The following is a 24,587-nucleotide window of genomic DNA, read 5'->3' as shown; positions in this document are numbered from 1 at the left end:
TCCCCTCCACCTCTCTGTGTCTCCCCTCCACCTCTCTCCATCTCCTCTCCACCTCTCCCCATCTCCCCTCCACCTCTCTGTCTCCCCTCCACCTCTCTCCATCTCCCCTCCACCTCTCTGTCTCTCCCTCTCTGGGCCCACTGTATCGCTTTGAGGTCATTTGCACGCCAACTCATTGTTGACTCTGGCTGTTTCCATAGCAGCCGTCACCGCGTTGTTCCAGGACAGTCCCCGCCCCCTCTCGCTCTTCCTCTCTCTCTCTCACTCACTCACTCACTCACTCACTTTCTGTGCCCAAAGCTTTGAATCCGTTGGCATAGTTACTGAGCAGTTTCGTTGGTTCAGTAAATGTGTGTGTTTGGCTGTATACTCTTACAGTAGATGTGGTCTTAGCCTAATGAAGAATTGTGTTTTATACAATATGTACAAATTGCTCATACGCTGTGTGTTTGTCTTAGAAGTGGCCCAGCAGATGGGGAATGTGTATGCCCATCATGTCTCTTGTGAGGTACGGGAGAAATGCAGACTGGCAGTGAGTCACACATCACTGGGAGTTTAGCCCAGAGACATTTCCTAATCCACAGCAGGAAGACAGCTGGGCCTATTTTAAACCCACACATACACACATACACACACACACACACACACACACACACACACATACACACACACACACACACACACACACACACACACACACACACACACACACACACACACACACACACACACACACACACACACACACACACACACACACACACACACACACACACGCACATACACACATACACACACGCACGCACGCACGCAAGCACATACACACACACGCACACACATACACAAACACATACACACACACATACACAAACACAATATACATATACACATAATTATCCTGTATGCTCAAGCTTCAGATATGCCTCTGAACTACTGAACACAGCCTTGAGTCTTTTATCACCTCAGGAGGTATGAAGATGTGCTGTACACACACTGTCTGTTCTGTGTTCTAGTGTTGGAGTCTGTTCTGTGTTCTGGTGTTGGAGTCTGTTCTGTGTTCTAGTGTTGGAGTCTGTTCTGTGTTCTAGTGTTGGAGTCTGTTCTGTGTTCTAGTGTTGGAGTCTGTTCTGTGTTCTGGTGTTGGAGTCTGTTCTGTGTTCTAGTGTTGGAGTCTGTTCTGTGTTCTGGTGTTGGAGTCTGTTTTGTGTTCTAGTGTTGGAGTCTGTTCTGTGTTCTAGTGTTGGAGTCTGTTCTGTGTTCTAGTGTTGGAGTCTGTTCTGTGTTCTAGTGTTGGAGTCTGTTCTGTGTTCTAGTGTTTCAGTCTGTTCTGTGTTCTAGTGTTGGAGTCTGTTCTGTGTTCTAGTGTTGGAGTCTGTTCTGTGTTCTGGTGTTGGAGTCTGTTCTGTGTTCTAGTGTTGGAGTCTGTTCTGTGTTCTAGTGTTGGAGTCTGTTCTGTGTTCTAGTGTTGGAGTCTGTTCTGTGTTCTGGTGTTGGAGTGTGTTCTGTGTTCTGGTGTTGGAGTGTGTTCTGTGTTCTGGTGTTGGAGTGTGTTCTGTGTTCTAGTGTTGGAGTCTGTTCTGTGTTCTGGTGTTGGAGTCTGTTCTGTGTTCTAGTGTTGGAGTCTGTTCTGTGTTCTGGTGTTGGAGTGTGTTCTGTGTTCTAGTGTTGGAGTCTGTTCTGTGTTCTAGTGTTGGAGTCTGTTCTGTGTTCTGGTGTTGGAGTCTGTTCTGTGTTCTGGTGTTGGAGTCTGTTCTGTGTTCTGGTGTTGGAGTCTGTTCTGTGTTCTAGTGTTGGAGTCTGTTCTGTGTTCTAGTGTTGGAGTCTGTTCTGTGTTCTAGTGTTGGAGTCTGTTCTGTGTTCTAGTGTTGGAGTCTGTTCTGTGTTCTAGTGTTGGAGTCTGTTCTGTGTTCTAGTGTTGGAGTTTGTTCTGTGTTCTAGTGTTGGAGTCTGTTCTGTGTTCTAGTGTTGGAGTCTGTTCTGTGTTCTAGTGTTGGAGTCTGTTCTGTGTTCTAGTGTTGGAGTCTGTTCTGTGTTCTAGTGTTGGAGATTGTTCTGTGTTCTGGTGTTGGAGTCTGTTCTGTGTTCTAGTGTTGGAGTCTGTTCTGTGTTCTAGTGTTGGAGTCTGTTCTGTGTTCTAGTGTTGGAGTCTGTTCTGTGTTCTAGTGTTGGAGTCTGTTCTGTGTTCTAGTGTTGGAGTCTGTTCTGTGTTCTAGTGTTGGAGTCTGTTCTGTGTTCTAGTGTTGGAGTCTGTTCTGTGTTCTAGTGTTGGAGTCTGTTCTGTGTTCTAGTGTTGGAGTTAGTTCTGTGTTCTAGTGTTGGAGTCTGTTCTGTGTTCTAGTGTTGGAGTCTGTTCTGTGTTCTAGTGTTGGAGTCTGTTCTGTGTTCTAGTGTTGGAGTCTGTTCTGTGTTCTAATGTTGGAGTCTGTTCTGTGTTCTAGTGTTGGAGTCTGTTCTGTGTTCTAGTGTTGGAGTCTGTTCTGTGTTCTAGTGTTGGAGTCTGTTCTGTGTTCTAGTGTTGGAATCTGTTCTGTGTTCTAGTGTTGGAGTTTGTTCTGTGTTCTAGTGTTGGAGTCTGTTCTGTGTTCTAGTGATGGAGTTTGTTCTGTGTTCTAGTGTTGGAGTCTGTTCTGTGTTCTAGTGTTGGAGTCTGTTCTGTGTTCTAGTGTTGGAGTCTGTTCTGTGTTCTAGTGTTGGAGTCTGTTCTGTGTTCTAGTGTTGGAGTCTGTTCTGTGTTCTAGTGTTGGAGTCTGTTCTGTGTTCTAGTGTTGGAGTCTGTTCTGTGTTCTAGTGTTGGAGTTTGTTCTGTGTTCTAGTGTTGGAGTCTGTTCTGTGTTCTAGTGTTGGAGTCTGTTCTGTGTTCTAGTGTTGGAATCTGTTCTGTGTTCTAGTGTTGGAGTTTGTTCTGTGTTCTAGTGTTGGAGTCTGTTCTGTGTTCTAGTGATGGAGTTTGTTCTGTGTTCTAGTGTTGGAGTCTGTTCTGTGTTCTAGTGTTGGAGTTTGTGGTTAATGGCCTCTTACGTCTTCTTTATTGTCAGATTATTATTGCCATTACTTTCTAAAACAGACGCACACACACACACACACACAAACACACACACACACACGCACGCACGCACGCACGCACACACACACACACACACACAGATGCACACACACACACACACACATGCACACACACACATACGGATGCACGCACAAGGATGCACAAACACACCGTAGTGATCTCAGGGAGTGGCTGAAAGAGCAGGGGCACCCAATGACAGCTATTTTGTAGCTCAGAGGAGCCAGCCAAGCTGTAGGATGACGACATTCTCCAGTCAGTTAATCTCCAGATTTATTTTACAATCAGCTATTGGTTTTGACATGAAACTCGATAGCCTATCACTGAACTCAATAGGGTAAATAAGTGGATACGATGAAGTGAATATCGGCTCTCTCTTTTTACAGGACTACTGGCTCTGAAGGACTCTGTTCACTTGTCTCCCCTGAAGCCATCTACCACCCCCACGGAACGAGAGCTAGAGTGGCTGGAGGGCTCTGCTCTGGGGCAGCGCAAGGAGGAGGCCCCTACCAGGGCTGGGGGGGAGGCAGATGGACAGGAAGAGGATGAGGAGGAAGAGGAGGAAGAGGAGACGAGTGGAGTCCTGACCATCTCTGAGTTGGTGTACAACCCCTGTGCCAGCATGCTGCCCACGCCGGTGGACGACGGCCAGGGAGGGGTTGACCTGCTGTTCCAGAGCCCCATCCAGAGCCCTGCTCGCCTGCTGAGAGAGCTACATGCTGACCCTGACATCCAGGCCCAGCTGATGGCCGAGAGGGTGCGTGACCGTGCCTTCGAGCGTGCACGTGTGGTGGGGAGGAGCATGCTAGGTAGCGGGCTTCGCCTCCTGACGAGGAATGAGCGGGTGAACACGTGGGTGCTGAGCGCGGTCCGCCTCATCGCCATGGTGGTAGGGGTGCTGCTGGTTGCCGTACCGATGCTGCTGCTGCTGCTGGAGTCGGACATAGACGTGTCGTTTTTGCACGAGATCAGGCAGACACCGGAGTTTGAGCAGTTCCACTACGAGTACTACTGCCCGCTGCGCCGCTGGATCCTCTGTAAGATCAGCATGGCCATGGAGAGGCTGGGATGGGACTGAAGAGGAGAGGAGACACAGGAGTGGAAAGAGAAATGGAGGAGTAGGAAGAGGAGGGAAGTTGAGGGAGGGTTGCTTTCACTCTGTACCATGTTTCTGTCTGCTCGCTCCTGATGCTGACAAGCTGATGGGTATTGGTTGTGATTGGACAGTGATTTTCTAGTAGGTACAAGACAAATATGTCTCTGGAGCTCATTTGATTGACTCTTCTCTTCATAACAGAGTCAGTGATTGATCCCAGACACTGTCAGTAATGGCGGAGTGGGCTGGACAGAGAGAGAACATAGATCTGAGAGCAACCCTGTATCACTGGCAACATAACAGCACAGCCTATAGATAGATACACTACATGACCAAAAGTATGTGGACACCTGCTTGTCGAACATTTCAATCCAAAATGATGGGCATTAATATGGAGTTGGTCCCCCCTTTGCTGCTATAACAGTCTCCACTCTTCTGGGAAGGCTTTCCACTAGATGTTGGAACATTGCTGCGGGGACTTGCTTCCATTCAGCCACAAGCACATTAGTGAGGTCGGGCACTGATGTTGGGCAATTAGGCCTGGCTCACAGTCGGCGTTCCAATTCATCCCAAAGGTGTTAGATGGGGTTGAGGTCAGGGCTCTGTGCAGGCCAGTCAAGTTCTTCCCCACTGATCTTGACAAACCATTTCTGTATGGACTTCGCTTCGTGCATGGGGGCATTGTCATGCTGAAACGGGAAAGGGCCTTCCCAAAACTGTTGCCACAAAGTTGGAAGCACAGAATCTTCTAGAATGTCATTGTATGCTGTAGCATTAAGATTTCCCTTCACTTGAACTAAGGGGCCTAGTCCTGACCATGAAAAACATCCCCAGATCATTATTCCTCCTCCACCAAACTTTACAGTTGGCACTATGCATTCGGGCAGGTAGCGTTCTCCTGGGATCCGCCAAACCCAGATTCGTCCGTCAGACTGCCAGATGGTGAAGAGTGATTCATCACTCCAGAGTCGAATGGCGGCAAGCTTTACACCACTCCAGCCGACGCTTGGCATTGTGCATGGGGATCTTAGGCTTGTCTATGGATGGAAACCCATTTCATGAAGCTCCCGACAAACAGTTCTTGTGCTGACGTTGCTTCCAGAGGCAGTTTGGAACTCGGTAGTGAGCACTCGGTGGTCCCGTTCTGTGAGCTTGTGTGGACTACCACTTCGCGGCTGAGCCATTGTTGCTCCTAGACGTTTCCACTTCACAATAGCAGCACTTACAGTTGACCGGGGCAGCTCTAGCAGGGCAGAAATTTGAAGAACTGACTTGTTGGAAAGGTGGCATCCTATGACGGTGCCACGTTGAAAGTCACTGAGCTCTTCAGTACAGGCCATTCTACTGCCAATGTTTGTCAATGGACATTGCATGGCTGTGTGCTCGATTGTATACACCTGACAGCAACGGGTGTGGCTGAAATAGCCCAATCCACTCATTTGAAGGGGTGTCCACATACTTTTGTATATATAGTGTATATATGTATATTTACAACAAAAAAATGAATATTGATCAAAATAAATCTTTAAAGTTCTTTTTAATGTTTTGTAAAAAATAAATGTGATGCAAAGTATTTCAGGAATTTTTCAGTCAGAGGATCTACTTACAAGTTTATTGAAGCTATGGGTTGGGGGTCAAAGTCAACTATTTTTAAAGACTACTGTCACTCGACTTGACTGGTAGCACCGTGGGTTTTACTACAAAGATATAGCACAATCTTTTACAACACAGATGAACTGTTTCAGATTCTCTGATGTCATTGGAGTCAGGTGGCACAGGTTTGGTTAACTGTCTGTTTGTGTTGAACTAAATGTGATATTATTGAAGGTTTCAGTCAGTCTCCTGGCAAGTGGATTTGAGAGTTTTAACATAAAAGTTGTAATATGTGATGTTAGCAACAGTAGAATACAGTGCCTTTCGGAAAATATTAAGACCCCTTGACTTATTCCACATTTTGTTAGGTTACAGCCTTATTCTAAAATTGATTAAATCGTTTTTTTCCCTCATCAATCTGCATACCATGCCCAATAATGACAAAGCAAAAACAGGTTTTTAGAAATTGTTGTTAATTTATTAAAAATAAAGAACAGAAATATCACATTTACATGATTATTCAGACCGTTTAGTCACTACTTTGTTGAAGTACCTTTGGCAGCGATTACAGCCTCGAGTCTTCTTGGGTATGACGCTATACCTGTATTTGGGGAGTTTCTCCAATTCTTCTCTGCAGATCTTCTCAAGCCCCGTCAGGTTGGATGGGGAGAGTTGCTGCACAGCTATTTTCAGGTCTCTCCAAAGATGTTCGATCGGGTTCAAGTCCGGGCTCTGGCTGGGCCACTCAAGGACATTCAGAGACTTGTCCCGAAGCCACTCCTGCGTTGTCTTGGCTGTGTGCTTAGGGTTGTTGTCCTGTTTGAAGGTGAACCTTCGCCCAGTCTGAGGTCCTGAGCGCTCTGAAGCAGGTTTTCATCAAGGATCTCTCTGTACTTTGCTCCATTCATCTTTCTCTCAGTCCTGACCAGTCTCCCAGTCCCTGCCGCTGAAAAACATCCCCACAGCATGAAGCTGCCTCCACCGTGCTTTACCTTAGTGATGGTGCCAGGTTTCCTCCAGATGTGACACTTGGCATTCAGGCCAAAGAGTTAAATCTTGGTCTTTAGGTGCCTTTTGGCAAACTCCAAGCGGGCTGTCATGTGTGTTTTACTAAGGAGTGGCTTCCGTCTGGCCACTCTACCATAAAGGCCTGATTGATAGAGTGCTGCAGAGATGGTTGTCCTTCTGTAAGGTTCTCCTATCTCCACAGAGGAACTCCAAAACTCTGTCAGAGTGACCATTGGGCTCATGGTAACCTCCCTGACCAAGGCCCTTCTACCCCGATTGCTCAGTTTGGCCTGGCAGCCAACTCTAGGAAGAGTCTTGGTGGTTCCAAACGTCTTCTATTTAAGAATGATGAAGGCCACTGTGTTCTTGGGGACCTTCAATGCTGCAGAATTTTTGGGGGTATTCTTCCCCAGATCTGAGATCAATTCCTTCGATCTCATGGCTTGGTTTTTGCTCTAACATGCACTGTCAACTGTGGGACCTTATATAGACAGGAGTGTGCCTTTCCACATCATGTCCAATCAATTAAATTTACCACAGGTGGACTCCCATCAAGTTGTAGAAATATCTCAAGGATGATCAATGGAAACAGGATGCACCTGAGCTCAATTTCGAGTCTCATAGCAAAGGGTATGAATACTTATGTAAATAAGGTATTTCTGGTTTTTATTTTTGTTAAATTTGCAAACATTTTTAAAAACTGTTTTCACTTTGTCATTATGGGGTATTGTGTGTAGATTGCTGAGGATTTTTATTTATTAAATCCATTTTAGAATAAGGCTGTAACGTAACAAAAGGTGGAAAAAGGCAAGGGGTCTGAAAACTTTCCGAAGGCACTGTATATCTAATGGTCAGTCGGAACTGAAATGCCAGGCTGTATAAAAAAGGAAAGTCATTCATGGCTGTTATTTTATGATTGTAGTGGTTGACCAATAAGATGATGCATTAGTAAGATATTGGGGAAGTATCGTGGCAGATGATTGGTAAGTGATGGTTTGAATGGGAGGGCCGTACAGCTGTCAGTCTAATATCTACTTATTACAGTAATATTGAGAGAAACAGATGTTTGTTTGGGAAAAACATGTTCAGATTAATTGGTTGTGAGTGAAAGATAATACAGGATGATTACATGAACAGAATTCTGATCAGCCGAAATAGCAAAATACACTTAATGGCCAGTTTATTAGGTATACCCATCTAGCCCCCAGAACAGCCTGAATTCTTCAGAGCATAGAAATGTTTCTCAATTGATATCAAGGGACCTAACGTGTGCCAGGAAAACATTCCCCACACCATCACACCACCGCCACCAGCCTGTACCGTTAACACCAGGCAGGATGGGGCAATGGACTCATGCTGCTTAAGCTGAATCCTGACTCTGCCATAAGCATGATGCAACAGAAACCGTGATTCGTCGGACAAGGCAATGTTTTCCACTCCTCAATTGTCCAGTGTTCATCATCGCGTGCCCACTGGAGCTGCTTCTTCTTGTTTTTAGCTGATAGGAGTGGTGTGGTCGTCTGCTGCAATGTCCATCCGTGACAAGGACCGATGAGTTGTCCATTCTGAGATGCCGTTCTGCACACCACTGTTGTACTGCGCTGTTATATGTCTGTTTGTGGCCCGCCTGTTAACTTGCACGATTCTTGCCATTCTCCTTCGACTTCTCATCAATGAGCTGTTTTCACCCACAGGACCTCCGCTGACTGGATGTTTTTTGTTGTCGCACTATTCTCGGTGAACCCTAGACAGTGTAATGCGTGAAAAGCCCAGGAGGCTGTCCATTCTTGAGATACTGGAACCAGCGCACCTAGCTCCTACGATCATAGCACGCACAAAGTCACTTAGGGCACTGGTTTTGCCCATTCTAACATTCAATGGAACAGTAACTGAATGCCTCCCTGCCTGTCTGCCTGCCTGCTTTATACAGCAAGACACGGCCACCTGACTCACTATCTGTAGGAGCGAATCATTTTCGTGAACGGGGTGAACCTAATAAACTGGCCACTGAGTGTATATCAATTTGGACCGTATTCTCAGGAAAGGACATACGCACGTTGAATTATGTCTCTGTGTGTGCAAACACAATATGATCTAAACAAACACCACATTGAAACACACAACTTACTTTATAGTCGTAAACATTTTGTGAATATAAAATATCCTTTAATTAACCCTATCATTATATCTCAACAGGTTTGTAGCCATAAATGTCAGTTCAATTCTGTATCTTTATTCTCTAACACACAGGCACTGACTCATTGTCACAGCTCAATCTTCTGGTCCCAATTTACAAGTACTCTAATGACCCACAATGTATTTAACTCGTCTGTAGTACTATAGGATGACCACAGAAATCACTCTCATTACCCCTATTCTATTAGCCACAGTGTAATCATCAAATGTGTTTTCATGTTAATAAACGATAACGTTATGCGTAACCAGCTTTAAACAGTGGGCTGAACCAAGGAGATGTTCTCTCACGGCACTGACTTCAAAACATACTTGTCTGCTTTTTCTCAGAGACATTACACACTTCAAGGTACACCCCCCCACACACCCCCCCCACACACACACACACACACACACACACAAGTATAACACAATGTATAGGCCTAATGTATACACATGTACAAAAAGACATGCCCTAGCGTCAGTACTTTGTTAATAGGCCACACCCTTTAGTGGGCCTGACCTCACTCATACCGTGGATGAGCTCTGAACTGCAGACTGCATGCCTTCATCTGTAAATACTGCTATATAGAGAAAAGCCAATCGTGGTGCAGAACTTTCTTTCTTGGTGTCTTTCCCTTATAAGCGACCCATGTGTAGGTTACCTTCCAGCTTAGATGCATGCACGACATCCATATTTTAGCAAGGACAGTGGGTAGTGCACAGAATAACCTCGAGTGGCGTTGTGCAAGGTGTAGGGGGTTTTCAGTTCAGCGTTCGTTATTCTGAAAGACACTAGAAGCCAATTGTACGGCTGAAATTTTTGGGGCATTAAAAGAAGTCAATCAGATGGCAAGAAATTAAATGATATAATGATGGTCAGATGAAATGCATAATGAAACCAGTGATCATGTAGAACCATAAACCAGTTTAGCAGATTCATTTGATTTAAATCCAGCACGTTTGATACTGCATTTCACAACACGGGGACTATTGTCCATTTGGAATTGTGTCTCAAGTAGAATAGGTTGCTTTTATGTGTCTGTGACCATAAACATAGCTAGATGTCTAACACTTGACCTTATTGCTAACAGATGTCACTGATGATGTTAGCATGGACACACACATCATGTTATCCATATCATAACAAGTCGGCCTATGACAAAGGCCGTGGTATTCTGTGGACGATAAAGTTCTAAAGCCCAATAACACCGTAGCATTATCCTTTGTATTATCTATTTCTCAGCCTTTCTATAATGTTTTCTTAGCAGGGAAACTGCCCACAATGAAGCTCTTTTATTTGAGCTACAGAACATGTTTAGTTTGTTTTTAATGTTTTTCAATCAGTGTTTTAGGACTAAGGGTTGAAAGTACCATGCTAGTGATAAAGCTATGTCATCACAAGTTGAAAGACTGAAATGCAATTTATACACTGCTGATTTGGCCATCAAGACTGCTCGGCACAAATACTGTGATTAAAAAACAACATGCAATCACATGAGTTGATGTCATACGTACCACCCACTTTCTCTTAAGTGATCTGATTTAAAAAATGCAAAATGGATGAAGATCGTCCAGGTGTATGACACGTATATGCAAACCTGTAAGACATCACATGGTACAGATGGAAGGAGATGTTCTTTCATAGATTATTTCGATGTTAAATGGGCATGTAACGTGTTTTGCACGGATAGCAGCGTTACCCTCCGTAGCTGTTTGTTGTTATCAGTTCTTAGGACTTGTTTTTGTTATTCGGTCTCTTTTAAAACAACTCTGGGAGTAATTGAAAAAAAGAGCAAGTTTTCAGTTGTTTTACCACTGCTGGAACACAAAGCCTTATGAACTTTGTAAAGTGAATTTTGAATGTTTGTATGTTCAAAGAAAAACATGCTTGTTTTATATGTTAATACTGCCACAATAAAGCCCCCAAATGAATATATATTGAAATATGGTGTACTGTTAAGTTAATTAATTTATTGAACATAAAAGAGCATGTACACTTTTGAAATTAGCGCGACCTTCAATCAGAAAACATATCACGATATTTTAATAATATTGGCAAATAAGATTAATTAAAGGTCCAATGTAGCCATTTTTATCTCAATATCAAATAATTTCTGGGTAACAATTAAGTACCTTGCTGTGGTTGTTTTCAATAAAAGAATTCAACAAGAATAGCTACTTAGCAAAAAGCAACGACTGTCTCATTATTTTCACAGTATTATCCCAACCTCAAAGTGTGGAAATATATATAAAACACAGGAAAATCATGTTTTTGACTGCACTGGGCCTTTAAGCTTGTGGTTTATGTGGACTGTACATTGAAATACAAATTCTAAAACCCATTTTGTTTACCTAATGCCTATGTAACCCTACCCCATGGTGTATACTGTACGTGACTAGTGCGTGGTGTGACCCGGTTGTTTAAAAGGAGATTGTACACAGTAAATGCAGAGACATTTTCTTTCTTTCTTGGTATGATGAGTAAATCAACATGTCAATAACTTAGCTAAAGAACCTTATGTAATCTAAAAGGATAAAGGGCACAGGCCTCGGTATAAAAGTGAACACACAGTGCTCTTGCAGTCAACTATTATTGTCAAGGAGTTAAATAAAGGTATGAATGACCTCAAGTGTCGCTTCTCAGATTTCACAGTCCATAGTCTCCGTATCGTGGTCTTGCAGAGTAGGTCTATTTATGTGGTTGACTATGCCTGCATTATTAATGTGGAAACAATATTGTGTTTACTATAAAGCATTGTCCTTTGAAAGCATGCATTTACTTTCTCTATGAGGGTATACATTTGTATTTACATTTGTCGCTATGGAGACACTGGCCAAGCCCTGTAGTGGGCTGTCTCTCGCTGCAGTCTCCCTTGGTGAGTAAGTATGTGTCTTGTTTCTATAACAACGTTTGTGTGAGCAGCGCAGCAGCTGAAGGACCGGAGTGGAGAGACTTCTGGGTAAGAAGCTATTCTTATAGCAAATGATAGCAACAAGTAAACATTTATATGGCAAACCACTTTCATTTGAATATGTGTGTAGGCTACTAGTTTCGTGTTTACTTCTGGTCTGTTGATTTTACTTAAGTGCATAGATGGCATACAGTATGTTTACAACCTTACAACCAAGGCTGTAGTACATTGAGTTAATCTCACTTTCTGTCATTTTGATTTCAGCATGGGTATGATTGGAGGGCCAATGAGGAGCAGCGAAAGGACGGGACGGTGGGAATGCAGACAGGATCAGATGGTGTAGTTCACATGATACTGGGTGTGGCCACAGGGTCAGAGGGTGTAACCAGCGGGTCAGAGAGGAGTGTGGTCCTGGGTCTAACAGTGAGTGTTAGCAGGGAGAGTTCTCTGGAGATGGATCCCGGTCTCCCGGAGGACTCAGTCCTGACTGAGCAGCAGAAGCTACGCCATGTGTTGGACTGGGCTAAGAATTTCCTCGGGACCAGTCAGGATGGGCACAATCTCAGCAGAACCTCCCCTTCCTCCCCGCGTTTGTACTCTACTTCAGCTGCGCCTCGACTCGAGGTCGATGGAAGAGCTGCTGTCTGCCCCCTTGGAACCTTTCACAATCTTGTCAGAAGCAGAAGCGTGAGAGAAAATATGGTAGGCCAATCAGAGCCTCTGACCAGGCTTCCATACACCACCCCACTGCCCTGCCACACTCTCTCCCACACCCCAGGTGGCCGTGAGTTTTCTGGGCCTGAGTTTAAAGAGAACCCTGGGCATAAGGAGCTGGTCCTGTCCTCTGGGCCACAAGAGGATAACAATGACCAACCACGTTTCCTTGGTCTAGACAACCCTCAGGCAGACCAGACTACCCCCAAACCAATAGCTCCTCAACCTGAGGGGAGAGATGGTGTTTCCATCAGTGAGAGCCTAAGAGACAGAGACAGTACCGTTACAACCTGTTGCTCCTCAGTGGACAGTGACACTATCCTATGGTTGCCTGGATATGGTCCTTTATCCAGAGCCCATGACCTCATATCAAGGGAAGGGCGTTGTGGAGAGAGAGAAGACAGAGTTTTGGGAATGCAGGAACACGAAGAGGAGAAGGCGGTGGCGGAGAAGGAGGACCCAAAAACAGGCCTTGAGGGAACCAGTAGTATCATACCTTATGAATCCTGTAGGGTCGCACTAGAGGGTGAACATCTCGATTGGGGAGCCAACGGCTGGGTGTCAGAGGGACTGAGTGTGTATGAGGAGTATCTGCTGTGTGTGTCCCGTTTGGACCACCTCAGAACAGAGCAGAACCAAGCACCTGCAGACGTCATGACCCTACCTGCTGACCAAACGGCTGACCCATCTGAGCAACCTCTGAGTGCTGAGCTGGTGGTTGCTAAGCAACATGTCCATCAGGACATCCACAACGAGGGGAGGCGTGCACCATTCAAGAGTTCAGAAGTGAAGAACGGTAGAGGTATGTCTCTAATATAGGACCAGCATCCTATTCAGACGTGAAATAAAACATACATACCTTACCTAGCGATGACGTACACACTCATTACATACAGCTCTGTGCGTTGTAGAGACCGTGCCATGATATCTCTGGGTGTGTTCTTTGTTTGCCTTTGGTCAGTGATGCAGCCCAAGAGCAGCGGAGGTCAACCTGGTGTCAGGAGTCAGGCTCGTGTCAGAGGTCGCGGTCATTCCTGGAGGTTCTGGGAAAGGTCAAGCCTCTGCTGGTCATCCTTCACTCATGGAGAAGTGCTGCCACGGTAACATCTCTCATGAGAAATGCTGCCACGGTAACGTCTATCATGAGAAGAGCTGCCACGGTAACATCTTTCATGAGAAATGCTGCCACGGTAACGTCTATCATGAGAAGAGCTGCCACGGTAACATCTTTCATGAGAAGTGCTGCCATGGTAACATCTTTCATGAGAAGAGCTGCCACGGTAACATCTTTCATGAGAAGTGCTGCCATGGTAACATCTTTCATGAGAAAAGCATCTGCGAAATGGCATAACACAATTTTTTGTAAAAAATGTAAGTGGGTACTGGCACTTTTTTCATTCCACTAAGAGCACTGGAGGCTGCCCTGTGGCAAGTCACACTCAAAGGGAGTCACACTGCCATCTGTAGTCTATCAGCGGGACTGCACCTGCACTCAGAAAGACATCAGCATGCGTGTATTCGTTAGTGTACAAAAGCTGAAGAACATACACACATCCAGGTAGTTTCCGCAGGTGGTGGAGTTGTAGGTAAACTCATGGAAAACAGGAAGGAAAACACCGCTGCTCCCAGGTGAAATTTATTTACAACGTTTCCACCCTTAGGTCTTCATCAGGCATCCATGTCCCAGGTAGGGGTGGAAGGTCCTATATATAGGGGCTGTACTCATTAGTGCACACCATGGTAAAGCGTAGCAAAACATTTTGCAACAGACAAAGTTTTGCAGTGATAATGGGCATTGGGGCGGCAGGTAGTCTAGTGGTTAGTGTTGGACTAGTAACTGGAAGGTTGCAAGATCGAATCCCCGAGCTGACAAGGTAAAAATCTGTCATCCTGCCCCTGAACAAGGCAGTTAACCCCCTGTTCCTAGGCTGTCATTGAAAATAAGAATTTGTTCTTAACTGACTTGCCTAGTTAAATAAAATTGAAATTATTGGAGAAGTTCAGGTTAGTCCCTCCCTGTTTTCACCCTTTTGCTTCCATTTAGTTCCTAGTTAATAGCCTGACCTCTAGAGATTGTATTTATTTATTTTTATTTAACCTTTATTTAACTAGGCAAGTCAGTTAAGAACAAATTCTTATTTACAATGACGGCCTACCAAAAGGCAAAAGGCCTCCTGCGGGGACGGGGGCTAGGATTATTTTTATTTTTTTTAATATATATGAGACAAAACACACATCACGACAAGAGAGACAACACAACTCTACATAATACTGTAGCCAGACAGATGAGATGAACTGTCACTGCCATCTCCCTCCTTTGGCTGCAGGTCCCAGCTCCCCAACAGACCCCACTCAGCAGGTGTAGTGTCTAAACGGACGTCCCCATCTGAAAGTTCTTATTCTGGACCTAGACCACCAGCAGCACTTCAGCTCCCCCTGGGTGAGCACAGCAGAGACAACTGCTACACTAGATTACTATATCACTGATGCACATTATAATGTATTTGGAACAGTTTATAGTATATCAAATCTTAGTTTATAGATACCCTTTTTATCTGTAGTATACTGTCTAACTAAACCCTTTATCAAGTATAATTACCACAGTAATAGATAAACAAGTTAATTAAACCAGTATTGTTATAACTCCAAGTAGTCACCAATTATTACAGAACCCTGTTTCTTAGAATGCAAAGTTATACAAGAATCCAGAATCCAGAATGCAGAATGCAGGGCATAAAAGGTTGAAGAAGTTACATAATGCATGTTATGTTTTTTGGGGAAATTCAAGATCTTGGTTTGAAATTAATTTCGCCCCTCACAACCTCGCAATAGTCATAAGACTCTTCACGGATTTAGACAGAATGAGAGCGAGATTACACTCACACACACACCCTGACACACGCACACACACACACACACACACACACAGACACACACACAGACGCACACACACACAGACACACGCACACACACACACACACACACACACACACACACACACACACACACACACACACACACACACACACACACACACACACACACACACACACACACACACACCCTTACTGTTACAGGTCTTTCATTTGATTTCCCTGTTTTTGTTTTGCTCCACTGTTTGGTTTGCTTCCTGTCTTTTAGTTTGTTGTGGGTTTTTCTTTTGTTTGCCTCTTCTTGGGAACATTTTGTGGGGCACTCATGGTGGGTGTCTTTTAGGTCCCATTTGTTGTTGCTAGTCAACTTTAAGTGGACACCCACCATGACTGGTATGTTGTTTTGTATCTGTATCACACATGCCTGATGTAAAGCATTTTGTACATCTTTAGGCAGTGCTGTGAATACCAATGCAACTAATATTCCTGTGACCAGGGCTCTCAAACTGGCAGTAAGATGCATTTCTATACTGTATTTCATTACTGACCGTTAAACAGTCAAACAGCTGAGCACTGGTTATGTACATCTGTGGTGTGTGTGTTGAGTGTAGTGTACTGGTCTGTGTGTTGAGTGTAGTGTACTGGTGTGTGTGTTGAGTGTAGTGTACTGGTCTGTGTGTTGAGTGTAGTGTACAGGTCTGTGTGTTGCGTGTAGTGTACTGGTCTGTATGTTGAGTGTAGTGTACTGGTCTGTGTGTTGAGTGTAGTGTACTGGTCTGTGTGTTGAGTGTAGTGTACTGGTCTGTGTGTTGAGTGTAGTGTACTGGTGTATGTGTTGATGGTAGTGTACTGGTGTGTGTGTTGAGTGTAGTGTACTGGTCTGTGTGTTGAGTGTAGTGTACTGGTCTGTGTGTTGAGTGTAGTGTACTGGTGTGTGTGTTGAGTGTAGTGTACTGGTCTGTGTGTTGAGTGTAGTGTACAGGTCTGTGTGTTGAGTGTAGTGTACTGGTGTGTGTGTTGATGGTTGTGTACTGGTCTGTGTGTTGAGTGTAGTGTACTGGTCTGTGTGTTGAGTGTAGTGTACTGGTCTGAGTGTTGAGTGTAGTGTACTGGTGTATGTGTTGATGGTAGTGTACTGGTGTGTGTGTTGAGTGTAGTGTACTGGTCTGTGTGTTGAGTGTAGTGTACTGGTCTGTGTGTTGAGTGTAGTGTACTGGTGTGGGTGTTGATGGTTGTGTACTGGTCTGTGTGTTGAGTGTAGTGTACTGGTCTGTGTGTTGAGTGTAGTGTACTGGTCTGTGTGTTGAGTGTAGTGTACTGGTGTATGTGTTGATGGTAGTGTACTGGTGTGTGTGTGTGTGTGTGTGTGTGTGTGTGTGTGTGTGTGTGTGTGTGTGTGTGTGTGTGTGTGTGTGTGTGTGTGTGTGTGTGTGTGTGTGTGTGTGTGTGTGTGTGTGTGTGTGCGTTGAGTGTAGTGTACTGGTCTGTGTGTTGAGTGTAGTGTACTGGTCTGTGTGTTGAGTGTAGTGTACTGGTGTGTGTGTGTTGATGGTAGTGTACTGGTGTGTGCGTTGAGTAATCAGTAGAATACACTCTCTCTCCCGGCCTGTAGGGGGCTGTGTACAGTGGCTGTCTCTCCCTGATGAGGTATGGGTATCCATACTGTCCCTCCTGCCACACAGAGATCTGTCTACAGTGGCCCAGGTCTGCCTCCACTTGCTCCGACTGGCCAATGACCACACACTATGTAAGTCTCTGAGGAAGTGAATGAACGTGTGGGTCTTCCTCTGTCCCCAGCTGTCCCCTAGTAAGACTCTCTGGAGAAACAGGAGTTAACGAGAGCTGTGAAATCACACACACACACACACAAACAACAGTATACCCATAATACTTATATCAAAGTAAAAATGTTTAATTATTTCAAACTGTATTTCTCTTTAGGGCAGGTTGTTAGTGTGGAGAACAGCTCATCTTTAACTGACCAATGGCTGAGCAGTGTGGGCGGGCGTAATCCTCGAAGCCTGACTATCTACAGGTGCAGCGGACTGTCAATCACCCCGAGCGGACTAGAGGAGTTTTTCAAACTAAGTCAAGCCTCTCTGGAGGTAGTTTTAACCCGTCACCTACTGTACCAACTGCTGTGTTGTACAGAAAGATCGAGAACTGTAATAATGTGAAGGAAACAAAAACACCGTTATTTTCGTCCCGCTGAGACCTGTTCATTGGCTACAGGTGCTGAGTGTGACAAGCTGCAGTGGGCCTGGTCTCCATGGTGACCTGGTGCTGACTCTGAGTGGTCAACACTGTGATCACATGACCTGTGTAGACGTCAGCTGGAGTGGAGCGACTGACACGGGCATCAAAGCACTGACTGACACCTGCACTGGGTAGGCCGTAGTGCCATTACCATCATTAACACATGTTTAATGTAAAAATTATCACATTTGATGATATCGCAGTTTGATGTTGTTACATAATGATATGAGTTTATCAAGGCTTTCAGATAACATGAAATAACATGGTTTATGACTCATGTCTGCAGCCTGAAGACTGTTGTTCTCAATGGTTGCCAAGTTACAGATGAAGCCCTGAATGCCCTCGTCATAAGATGCAGAGACAGGTAAGTTGCAAAAAAGTGTGGAAAAGGCTTTTGTACTTTTGTGTGTGTGTGTGTGTGTGTGTGTGTGTGTGTGTGTGTGTGTGTGTGTGTGTGTGTGTGTGTGTGTGTGTGTGTGTGTGTGTGTGTGTGTGTGTGTGTGTGTGTGTGTGTGTGTGTGTGTGGTAACTTGTATGCTAGTTTTAATGTGTGTGTACCAGTCTGCGCAGGTTGGAGGTGTTTGGCTGCCTGTCTATCAGTCCCTCATGTCTGAACACAGTGTCAGAGTTGTGTCCTGGGCTGGAGACTCTGAACATCGGCCAGATCCCTAAGGTCACTCACCCCTATCTGACCGTGGTGACATCACGACTCAAACGCCTTCACTCCCTTAACCTGACTGGACTGCACGCAGTAAGTGTGGATGTGTGTATATGTGTGTGTGTGTGTGTGTGTGTGTGTGTGTGTGTGTGTGTGTGTGTGTGTGTGTGTGTGTGTGTGTGTGTGTGTGTGTGTGTGTGTGTGTGTGTGTGTGTGTGTGTGTGTGTGTGTGTGTGTGTGTGTGTGCATTTGGTGCTTAGTAGTCAAATCAAATCAGATCAAATCTTATTGGTCACATACACATGGTTAGCAGATTTTAATGCGAGTGTAGCGAAATGCTTGTGCTTCTAGTTCCGACTGTGCAGTAATATCTAACAAGTAATCTAACAAATTCACAACAACTACCTTATACACACAAATGTAAAGGGATGAATAAGAATATGTACATATACTGTAAATATATGGATGAGCAATGGCCGTGCGGCATAGGCAAGATGCAGTAGATGGTGTAGAATACAGTATATATGTACATATGAGATGAGTAATGTAGGATATGTAAACATTATTTTAAAGTAGTCATTGATGTTCATCACACCTGTTCTGTATCAAACACCTTCACTGCCTTAACCTGACTGGACGGCATGCAGTAAGTGTGTGTGTGTGTGCGTGTGTGTGTGTGCTTAGTAGTCATTAATGTTCATCCCACCTGTATAGGTGAGTGATCAGACAGTTCATCAGGTCCTCCTGCAGTGCCCTGACCTCCAGAGGCTGACCCTCAGCTCCTGCCCTGGAGTCACTGACATGAGCCTGCACAAGATCAGCACCCACGCTCCCCACATCAGGTATGCTTCTGTGTATACGCAAACAGCCCGTCTGTAAGTCACTCATTCATTCAGTCATTCACTCTTGTTTCAGTCATTCACTCTTGTGTGTGTGTGTGTATGTGTGTGTGTATGTGTGTGTGTGTGTGTGTGTGTGTGTGTGTGTGTGTGTGTGTGTGTGTGTGTGTGTGTGTGTGTGTGTGTGTGTGTGTGTGTGCGTGCGTGCGTGCGTGCGTGTGTGTTTGGTGTGTGTATGCATGTCTGTCTGTGTGTGTGTGTGTGTGTGTGTGTGTGTGTGTGTGTGTGTGTGTGTGTGTGTGTGTGTGTGTGTGTGTGTGTGTGTGTGTGTGTGTGTGTGTGTGTGTGTGTGTGTGTGTGTGTGTGTGTATGTGTGTGTGTCAGGTTGTTGGATCTAAGTGGCTGCGGTAAGGTGAGTGATGCTGGTGTTAAGGCTGTAGCTGTGGCCTGTAGATGCCTGCAGCACCTGGACCTGAGCTCCACCGCCACAGGGAACAGAGGGTAGGCTACACTATCAGTGTGTCTTAAATGGCACCCTGTTTCCTTTATAGTGCACTACTTGTATTATGTGTTTATTTGGATCCTCATTAGCTTTTGCAAAAGCAGCAGATACTCTTCCTGGGGTCCATAGGGTTCTGATAGTGTACTATATAGGGAACCCGGTGCCATTTGGGACGGAGACTATGTTACAGGGCTACTATAATACATCACATACTCTGACTCAACCTGCACTTGAATTGCACTTCCACTGGTTGCCGTGTCTGTAACTTTGTTGACACACAACACATTAATATTGTTCATTGGACTCTTCCATTAATCTGCACACTATGAAAGGGATTGGTTATTCACTAGCAACAAACTACTAGAGACTTTAATGACCGTACAGTGACCACTGTCATAAAGACGCAATGATTAAGCTCTGACCACTGCTTTTAACCCAGCTGATTACAAAGCCCACTCGTCCAAACTTAAAGGACCCTACGAAATCGACTTTGATTGACCTCCTATTTACAAATACTCCAGAGAAATATTCTGGGAGTGGGGTATTTGCTTTGGATATTAGTGACCAATGCCTCATTGTATGTGTCAGGGATATACAGATGCCTAGATCCAAACCTTGTTTTATTAACAAGAGGAATTTTTATAATTTCAATGAACAGGCCTTTTTTGTGATCTTTATTTTGCTTATTTTGATTTTATTCAGAGTTGGCTCTGAACCACTTTTCAAATGTTTCAATTGTATTGTAGATAAACATGCTCCCTTTAAAAAACTGAGAATTAAAAATAAGTATTGCCCTTGGTTCAGTTCAGCGCTATCTGAAGTCATACACAACAGAGATTCACAGACTGCAGTCTTTCAGGCGATTGAGAAATCTGTGTGTAAAACTAGTTAAAAAAGCAAAATTAGATATTATGTTAATACACTATCTGAATGTACAGGGAACCCAGCTACATTTTGGAAAGCTGTTACATCACTGAAGGGTTGTGTCTCCTCTTCTCTCCCCCAAATAATTAATTTAGATCCCGGCCCTATCACTAACAAAATTGATATCATTAATGCATTAATCACCATTTTATCTCCGCGGGTTATATATTTGAATGTATTTCAAAGGCAGCTCTTGAAAAGAGTAGTTAGGATGTAGATGGTGAAAATCTATTGAATGATACTGAACATGCTGGTCAGGAGTTTTCAGAAATTCACTGATAAAGAAGTCCTGGATGCTTTGCTAACATTAGACAGACAAAATCCACAGTGGCTAATCATTTGGAGCCTGGTCTGTTTAAGTGTGCAGCTCCCCTTATTGCTGACTCTGTAGCACACATTTTTTATTTAACATTGTTATCAGGAAGTATTCCAAAAGCATGGAAATCCGCATATGTGTTGCCACTCATTAAGGGTGGCGATACAAATGATCTTGACAACTATCGCCCCATTTCAAGACTACCTTGTATAGCTAAGATTCTTGAATACTTGGTTAATGTACCAGTTCGTTCCTTTTTATCTGATAATTACATTTTTTTATATAAACCAATCAGGGTTTAGGCCTCGGCATAGTACTACCACGGTAACAACGCTAGTTGTTAATGATCTTGTCAATACCTTGGTTGCTAAAAAGAGCTGTGCTGCCTTGTTCATTGACCCGTCAAAGCCGTTCGACACTGTTGATTATTCTGTTTTGCTAAAGAAGTTATCAAGAATAGGCCTGGGATATACAGCCTGTTTATGGTTTCAGAATTATCTTAGCGACAGAACTCAGGCCATCTTACCAGATGGGGTTAAATCTGAATTTCTTGAGATTCAAAAAGGTGTTCCTCAGGGTTCGATTTTGGGTCCATTATTGTTCACCTTGTATATTAATGACATAGGAAACACTGTTAATACTTGTAACATTCATCTCTATGCAGATGACACAGTTTTGTATTACTGTGCCACCTCAGTGCAGCAGGCCATTCGTGAACTTCAGCATGACTTTGATTCAATTCAGAAATCACTTACAGATCTTAAATTAGTGTTAAATACAAGTAAAACCAAGCTCATGCTGTTCTCTAGGTCACGAAATGTTGACCCTGAGGACCTGCATATGTGCGCTACAAATGGAGCCCAAATTGAGCGTGTTTATCAATATAAGTACCTGGGTATCTTGATTGATGACAAGTTGTCCTTCATAACGCATATAGAAAATATGACTAAGGAGCTAAGATCCAAGATTTTTTTATATCAAGATAAATCATGCCTCAGTATTGAAAATACAATTCTCCCTGTATTGGATTTTGGTTATATTGTTTACTTGCATGTGCCAACCTCTGTTTTGAAACCCTTGGATGCAGTCTACCATTCTGCAATACGTTTTATCACAGGGGTTCATGTCCGGGCCTCTCATGGACATTCTTGTCCCGAAGCCACTCCTGCGTTGTCTTGGCTGTGTGCGTATTGTCGTTGTCCTGTTGGAAGGTGAACATTCGCCGCAGTCTGAGGTCCTGAGGTCCTCAAGGCTAATCTGAAAACAAAACTCCCTAAATTCTATCAGCATATCGATTGTGCTACCAGGGCTGGTAAAACCTTGGATCATTGTTATACTAACTTCCGCGACGCATATAAGGCCCTCCCCCGCCCTCCTTTCGGAAAAGCTGACCACGACTCCATTTTGTTGCTTCCAGCCTACAAACAGAAACTAAAACAACAAGCTCCCTCGCTCAGGTCTGTTCAACGCTGGTCTGACCAATCTGATTCCACGCTTCAAGACTGCTTCGATCACGCGGATTGGAATATGTTCCGCATTGCGTCCAACAACAACATTGACGAATATGCTGATTCGGTGAGCGAGTTCATTAGAAAGTGCATTGACGATGTCGTACCCACAGCAACGATTAAAACATTCCCAAACCAGAAACCGTGGATTGACAGCAGCATTCGCGTGAAACTGAAAGCGCGAACCACTGCTTTTAACCAGGGCAAGGTGACCGGAAACATGACCGAATACAAACAGTGTAGCTATTCTCTCCGCAAGGCAATCAAACAAGCTAAGTCCCAGTACAGAGACAAAATAGAGTCGCAATTCAACAGCTCAGACACAAGAGGTATGTGGCAGGGTCTACAGTCAATCACGGATTACAAAAAGAAAACCAGCCCCGTCGCGGACCAGGATGTCTTGCTCCCAGACAGGCTAAATAACTTTTTTGCTCGCTTTGAGGACAATACAGTGCCACTGACACGGCCCGCTACCAAAACCTGCGGGCTCTCCTTCACTGCAGCCGAGGTGAGTAAAACATTTAAACGTGTTAACCCTCGCAAGGCTGCAGGCCCAGACGGCATTCCCAGCCGCGTCCTCAGAGCATGCGCAGACCAGCTGGCTGGTGTGTTTACGGACATATTCAATCAATCCTTATCCCAGTCTGCTGTTCCCACATGCTTCAAGAGGGCCACCATTGTTCCTGTTCCCAAGAAAGCTAAGGTAACTGAGCTAAACGACTACCGCCCCGTAGCACTCACTTCCGACATCATGAAGTGCTTTGAGAGACTAGTCAAGGACCATATCACCTCCACCCTACCGGACACCCTAGACCCACTCCAATTTGCTTACCGACCCAATAGGTCCACAGACGACGCAATCGCAACCACACTGCACACTGCCCTAACCCATCTGGACAAGAGGAATACCTATGTGAGAATGCTGTTCATCGACTACAGCTCAGGATTTAACACCATAGTACCCTCCAAACTCGTCATCAAGCTCGAGACCCTGGGTCTCGACCCCGCCCTGTGCAACTGGGTCCTGGACTTCCTGACGGGCCGCCCCCAGGTGGTGAGGGTAGGTAACAACATCTCCACCCCGCTGATCCTCAACACTGGGGCCCCACAGGGGTGCGTTCTGAGCCCTCTCCTGTACTCCCTGTTCACCCACGACTGCGTGGCCATGCACGCCTCCAACTCAATCATCAAGTTTGCGGATGACACTACAGTGGTAGGCTTGATTACCAACAACGACGAGACGGCCTACAGGGAGGAGGTGAGGGCCCTCGGAGTGTGGTGTCAGGAAAATAACCTCACACTCAACGTCAACAAAACAAAGGAGATGATTGTGGACTTCAGGAAACAGCAGAGGGAGCACCCCCCTATCCACATCGACGGGTCAGTAGTGGAGAAGGTGGAAAGTTTTAAGTTCCTCGGTGTACACATCACGGACAAACTGAATTGGTCCACCCACACAGACAGCGTGTGGGCTCAGGAGGCTGAAGAAATTCGGCTTGTCACCAAAAGCACTCACAAACTTCTACAGATGCACAATCGAGAGCATCCTGTCGGGCTGTATCACCGCCTGGTACGGCAACTGCTCCGCCCACAACCGTAAGGCTCTCCAGAGGGTAGTGAGGTCTGCACAACACATCACCGGGGGCAAACTACCTGCCCTCCAGGACACCTACACCACCCAATGTCACAGGAAGGCCATAAAGATCATCAAGGACAACAACCACCCAAGCCACTGCCTGTTCACCCCGCTATCATCCAGAAGGCGAGGTCAGTACAGGTGCATCAAAGCAGGGACCGAGAGACTGAAAAACAGCTTCTATCTCAAGGCCATCAGACTGTTAAACAGCCACCACTAACATTTAGCGGCCGCTGCCAACATACTGACTCAACTCCAGCCACTTTAATAATGGGAATTGATGGAAATTATGTAAAAATGTACCACTAGCCACTTTAAACAATGCCACTTAATATAATGTTTACATACCCTACATTACTCATCTCATATGTATATGTATATACTGTACTCTATATCATCTACTGCATCTTGCCATCTTTATGTAATACATGTATCACTAGCCACTTTAAACTATGCCACTTTATGTTTACATACCCTACATTACTCATCTCATATGTATATACTGTACTCTATACC

The 24,587-nt window shown here is 44.8% G+C and overlaps 1 protein-coding gene across 1 annotated transcript in view; it reads left to right on the top strand.

The window, feature by feature from the left end:
- The window catches only part of frmd3 (FERM domain containing 3), a 91,302-nt gene extending 87,163 nt beyond the window's left edge, over positions 1-4,139 (top strand). Inside the window, exon 15 of the mRNA XM_038996919.1 lies at positions 3,448-4,139. Coding sequence (XP_038852847.1) covers positions 3,448-4,139 — 692 coding nt within the window. The remainder of the gene's footprint in view (positions 1-3,447) is intronic.
- The last annotated feature ends 20,448 nt before the right edge of the window (positions 4,140-24,587 follow it).

The sequence above is a fragment of the Salvelinus namaycush genome, chromosome 1 (genome assembly GCF_016432855.1).
Source record: "Salvelinus namaycush isolate Seneca chromosome 1, SaNama_1.0, whole genome shotgun sequence".
Taxonomy (NCBI): Eukaryota; Metazoa; Chordata; class Actinopteri; order Salmoniformes; family Salmonidae; genus Salvelinus; species Salvelinus namaycush.
Note: the sequence above shows the minus strand (reverse complement) of the source record. Positions and strands in the feature narration are given on the sequence as shown.